We start from the raw sequence: 5,961 nt of genomic DNA, 5'->3' as shown, positions 1-5,961 counted from the left end.
AGAAGTCCAGATGTTTTGTTTTTCTTAGTTTTATTACATTACCTGTTACCTTTGTGCAACACTACTAGCAAATACTGTATATTTGGTATTAGTATTTATTTTTTCTCACCTTGCATCAAACTGTAATTTAAATGTGTCGTTACATCCCTAATTGATAGCCTAGATCAGGGGTGTCAAACTCATTTTCACTGAGGGACACATGAGCGTTATGGTGGCCCTTGAAGGGCCASTTGTAATGAACTTTGAYGTTTCATGTTTAACTTTGACTAAACAATGTTTTAATTAAACATTTATCAGACTGACTAAATCTGAAATAAATACAGAAATATTATTAAAAGTAAAACAAAAAAAGTTTTACTCACTGATGAGTTTCTAGTCAGTAGCTGCATTATGGCAAATTTAGTTTATGTTTGATGGTGACTTTAAAGCAGCTTATTTTCAGACATTAGTTCTGTGCTATCCAACTAAACTGCTCAGTTTCTTCAAGCCAACAGCTCAGGGACAGGAATTTTTTTTAATTTATTTTTATTTCATTTATTTTTATTAAATTAATTTTGTTGCGTTTAAACATTTATTTAAAGTTTACCATTGATATAAGAAACAAATGTCATGTTAAGTAAAATAAATAAATAATAATATTTTTTTTGGGAGGGAACCCCCTCTGGTGGGCCACACGGGAATCACCCACGGGCCACATTTGGCCCGCAGACCTTGTGTTTGACACATGTGACCTAGATGAAAATGTCTTTCTGTTGCTGCGTATTTTTTCTCTTTTTTCAGACTGATTTTTTCAAATCAATGTTTTTACCTGTGCACCTGATTTTGTAGCTGGTCTTTAAGCAGCTGATAAGTATTGTGGTACTGTAAGTAAAATATATTCTTGGAATATCACTCTTCGGTACAGGAGTAAAATCAGGAAGAATGCACCATGCACAAATATTCACGTGATAAACTTTACTGTTGTTGTTTACACTTTTGTCTCCACCCCCCTCCCCCCATACCCCAATAAAAGGGGAAAATGAAATCAGAGAACAGTTTTTATATATTTAGTCAGTTTTACAGCTTGTGTACAGGAGTGCTGTTTTCATGAAATTCACATCTAGGGCAGCAACATCATATCGTTCGATAGAGGAACCAAGAACGAGCAATGGGGTGAACAAGAGCAGAAGGGGGGTTAAACACACAGCTCATGGGGGACATGTACAGAAGCAGCATAAATTCATAAACTATGTACAATACAAATCATTCATACAAATTAGGCTCTAAGATATAGAATTCAATACATTACAGTTTATATACTGAGTGAAAATGAGCAAGCCCCGCCCCCACAGCCAAACCCCCTAATCCGTCAGGTGTTTGATCAACCCAATCCTGAACCAGCTGACTCAACATCTGATCATACCTTATTGAAAACTGATGAGAAATGCAGATCAACAGTGGTATATATGTTCTGACTAGTCTTAGAAGTGCTTGGCTTATGCTCAATCTCAGCTCACCCTTAAATAGATAGGACCACCTCACATTTCTAAAAAGCACCAAACCCACATTTGAATCCTCTATCATCATCAACTGCTTTGCAGTTTTTGTAAAAACATCTGGGTTTGTTTTAATTTTTTTCTTTGTTTTTAAATTAAAAGTTTATTTTTGCTTTTCAGTTACACAGGGAAAAAAAAAACTGCAGAGCCTAAGAAGCACAGCAGAGGTATTCATTCCAGAAGGTTTTGTTCAGAGAATAATGCATTGAGTATGACATAGAAAAACAAATCAATTCAAATGTAACTTGACTAAGACTGGTAAATCATCATCAAACAAACCAAAACGACAGTTTATTAGTGACACATAAACCCAAAAAAACCTGTAAGGTTCTACAATCTAAGCATGGATCAGTGGGAACACAACATAAATCAGAGGGAAATAAAAGCTAAAGGATAGCAATTAGAGTTTTCACATAATTTTTGATTAATTTTGAGCTTCTTACACCACATTTAGTAATATTTAAAAGTAACTGCTCTGCCTACAGATCTCAAATCATTGCTTAAGAAATAAAAATCTACTGAAATGATTGTATGGATACGTTGAGGGACAGTATGGCTAACATACACATTCTCTGGGATGAGTTGGAATCCCAGTCTGTGCTCCATTCCTCCATTGATGTTTGTGTGCTGTTCAGGAACATCAGCCAGATGGGAAGTATGGAGTGTCACTATGGTAGTTGTAGTCTGGGCACACTTTCTGCACCAGTTTGTAGTCGGTGCTGTAGAAGGAAATGAAGATGCAGATGACTTTAAAAGGTTTGGAGCAGAGCCAGGACACATGGCTCTGGGTTTGCTCCTGGTAGCAGGTCTTGGATGGGTCGAAGTTGCACAGTGTGTTCTTTGAGCCTTTCTCTACCTTCTCGTACTCTATACGGCAGTTAAAAGATTTTGAATCCTTGGCATCGATGACAGATTGCTGTGCTGTGACATCAAACTCCACTATCTTGGTTGGTGGGACCAGACTGACGGAAACGTTACCCTGGCCTGTGGAGTTGTGTCGGAAGTACACGCTGAAGGTGCCATTGCCGTGATCCACAATTTTTCCAGTGATCAGCAGGTTGAGCTTGACAGTCTTTATGTTTGAGTGGAAGTCCCCCCAGCCGAACATCTTCTTAAACTTACCCGTCTTAACCATGGGCCGTCGTTTAACTCGTGGCCGTGAGTCCTGCAGGTCTGAGGAGTTCCTCAGCCAGTCCCACAGGTCTTGCTCTGAGTACGGCTCTGGAGTGTTATAGTGAAGGTCCAAGGCTGTGCTGTTCTCTTTGCCATGTAAAGTCTGGGACAGCAGCCTACTGATGGACATTTCCTTACCATTTTCTGTCCACATGTGCTTTAGGGTAGATTTGGGGCTTCCAGACTTTACAATGTCCGACCTTGTTGCTTGGACACTTGTGACCTGTAAAAAAGAAATAAAAAGAGCTGGGGTTAGATCAAGTATTTTTTTTTTCTATATTCAAGGGTGTCAGAGTTGCATAATGCTCACAAAAGAGCTCAAAAAATCTGTATTGTTAAAATGTAGTTAGGTATACGTTCTGTTTGGTTGGTTTAGACCAGTCTGCTCTGCATCGCCTGCACAAATTTGTCCAAAAACACAACAGCTCATTGTTAAAGAGACTCAAGAACACACAACACCATCTTAGCACCTCCTCCTTGGCTTCTTCTTTGCATTTGGAGTTTGAATAATTTAAATATTTTATTAACTTTTCTCAATTTCTGCACAGCAAGAAACGCACGCCAGTCATCCAAGCAGTTCTTTTTTCTAGACCAGGGGTTCTCAAACATTTTGGATCTGGGGACCCCTTACAAGGATGGACATTTTCCAGGGACCCCCTCATAAACCGCATGCTGTTTTTAAAGTAATTTACTGTCATTTTAACCCCTGAGATCCAGGGAATAGTATTTTTGTTTGGTTTAGTGTTTGTTTAATCGGTGTATTGTTCCCCAAATGCAAATATTTTAAATAAAAACCAAATTATTTATTGAACATTTTTGAGGACCCCCAAGATGCAGCTTGCAGACTGCTGGGGGTCCTGGGACCCAAGTTTGAGAACCTCTGTTCTAGACGTTCCAATATTCGGATTAATCAAGTTGCATTTTGACTAAACTTTTGCAGCAGTTGCCTTAAAGTGCAAGTTTTTATCTTTTACTCACAACTAAGACTGTAGAGTCTTTAAAATCCTTCCTCATGTCCCATCTTTTTTTAATTTTTTTTTAATTTATCAAAGCAAAACTATGTGCTTCAGTCAACCCAAATTGTTTTAAATGTGCTGCATAATAAATAACTAATTGATTCATTGTAAATCTTCAGGTACTGCTGCCTTTGAAGTCCGTAATGTATTTATAATTGTTTATTTGCTGTAAAAACATAAATGATTAAATAAAATTTCTTGCATGCAAAAGTCCCAAACAACATTCTTGAGTGATCTTTCATTGCTCAATATTTTAAGGATTACTCTCAGCTACAAATGGCAATTTCTAGCCCAATATATGTGAAAAATGACTGAGCTGTAGCCACATTTGTGTTTTCTAAGGTTGATTAGCTATCACAGACATCTTGAAGGTTAACTTAACGTTAATCAATTAGAAACTTTCTAGACATTTCATTAAATTCTTTTGAGGGTTTGAAATATTTTACTAACAGACAGACAAACACAGACACTGACATTCAGAAATAATTAAAACATTTAGTAATTCGATAGTGATTGTAGGTGAAATTTAGATGATTGTTTTGTACAAATTATATTAATGCAGAAAAAAATGTTGGTTTGTTGAACTGGATGAACTTTTTTCCCTAAAGTGTATAAACTGAGTGTAAAAATAAAATAACATTGACTTAAATCACATCTGCAACATGTGCTTTATTTTTCCTTTCAGGCCAAATAAGACCTAGGCATCCCATCATCTTATACATTTTTTATTCTTTAAATTAACACACACTTACATGTCAAACAAAAGTTAAATGTTTATTATTTTAAATAATTTTTGCAATGAAGTGTTTTTCATTCTTCAGATGCAGAGAATCAACTTGTTTTTTCATTTCATAACAAACTTTTTAGAGGGTTTTTGAGCAGAAATAGAGGGAATACAGTAATAGGATTAAAACACATTGCACACATTTCCTCTTTGTGTTGAACAGAAGGAGTATCAGCTGGCTCACACAAAGACAGTTGCCATTCAGTGGATAAGACCAGACTATTAACTAAAGGATGCTCCTAGAGCTGATGATTGATTAACCTAAGGGTTTTCACTATTTAACGCCAATGAGTGGAATTACATTTAAAGAGGTCGAGGGGGAAATACAGTACTTGACATTGATTGCCTGATTTAAACAGTTAGATGTGGCAGCAAATCCATCTGGCTGAGGTTTTTGCATTCTGCAGGCTGCCCCCAGGATCAATACTTAAAAAATAAGGTTTCAGTACCAATCAGCGAGCCCTTCAGATTAAATTGCCTCACAGCACATCTTTCAGCACAGAAGGGCTGCATTGTCTTTGTGCTGAAGGGACAACTAGAAATCTTTACATCTAGTGGTAACCCTTTCAGAGCTGAAGAGTGTGTTTCTCTTTCAGACACATAACTTTTTGTCTCTGCAGTATTTTTTCTTTATGTGCTGCCTCATTAACATTTTCAAGACACAAATAGATTACTTTTTAACTAAAAATACTCTTCTAAAGCTGCTGCGTTGTTTTTTGTTTTGTTTTTGAGGGAGGTTGACGCATGTCGGTATATCAGGAATGTATATTTTATTGGAAAAATATGTTATACAATTGAAAAATATGTTATATAAAGTAGTGTGATGTACATTATATGTTGTAGGCCTACATGTGTAACATATACTGTTACATACAGTAGATTGTGTGTGTATTTAATTGATGGGTGGGAAAATTACAACATATGCTGTAAAACCCATGTAGACTTCCTCACCTTAGCATAAATTCATTGTTGTTATTGATGTGGATTTTGTTCTTACTTGTGACCTTGTAGCAACTTAAGTGTTGCATCGCAGGTTGGTATTAAGGAGAGACACATGCTGTGATGATTTGTAAGCTATTTTCAGATGTTTAGCTTTTTTAGGGCAACACTTTGTGTGTATGTTGCAGGTTTTTATTGTAGGGGATAAAATGACATTATTCAAACTTTTATTGTCTTAACTCTGCCTTGTTTATAATGTGCTATTTTATAGTTTAATCGATGTAAATCTGCCACTAAAACTCAAGTAAAACTGCTATTTAAACTTGTTACTTTAAGGCACAGTGTGTAGGATTTGTTGTTTTCAGCTACATCTAGTGGTTGAGTGGTTGAATCATCCTCCCTGGTCCTCCCCCCACCCCCAGCCCCCTCTTCCAAATGCAAATGAGTTGCTACGGTGTCTCTCAGGTGTCAAAAACCTTTGATAATTCCAACTGCGAATTCTACCAGCAGCTTC

At 36.7% G+C, this 5,961-nt stretch overlaps 1 protein-coding gene across 1 annotated transcript in view; it reads right to left on the bottom strand.

Moving 5' to 3' along the window:
* Nucleotides 1–939: 939 nt before the first annotated feature.
* LOC106525108 (neurexophilin-1) overlaps nucleotides 940–5,961 on the bottom strand; it is an 86,143-nt gene continuing 81,121 nt past the window's right edge. Inside the window, exon 2 of the mRNA XM_014019218.1 lies at nucleotides 940–2,931. Coding sequence (XP_013874672.1) covers nucleotides 2,176–2,931 — 756 coding nt within the window. The 3' untranslated portion in view covers nucleotides 940–2,175. The remainder of the gene's footprint in view (nucleotides 2,932–5,961) is intronic.

Source organism: Austrofundulus limnaeus, unplaced genomic scaffold, assembly GCF_001266775.1.
Source record: "Austrofundulus limnaeus strain Quisiro unplaced genomic scaffold, Austrofundulus_limnaeus-1.0 Scaffold212, whole genome shotgun sequence".
NCBI classification, from domain to species: Eukaryota; Metazoa; Chordata; class Actinopteri; order Cyprinodontiformes; family Rivulidae; genus Austrofundulus; species Austrofundulus limnaeus.
The sequence above is the reverse complement of the archived record's forward strand: the minus strand, read 5'-3'. Positions and strand labels throughout refer to the sequence as shown.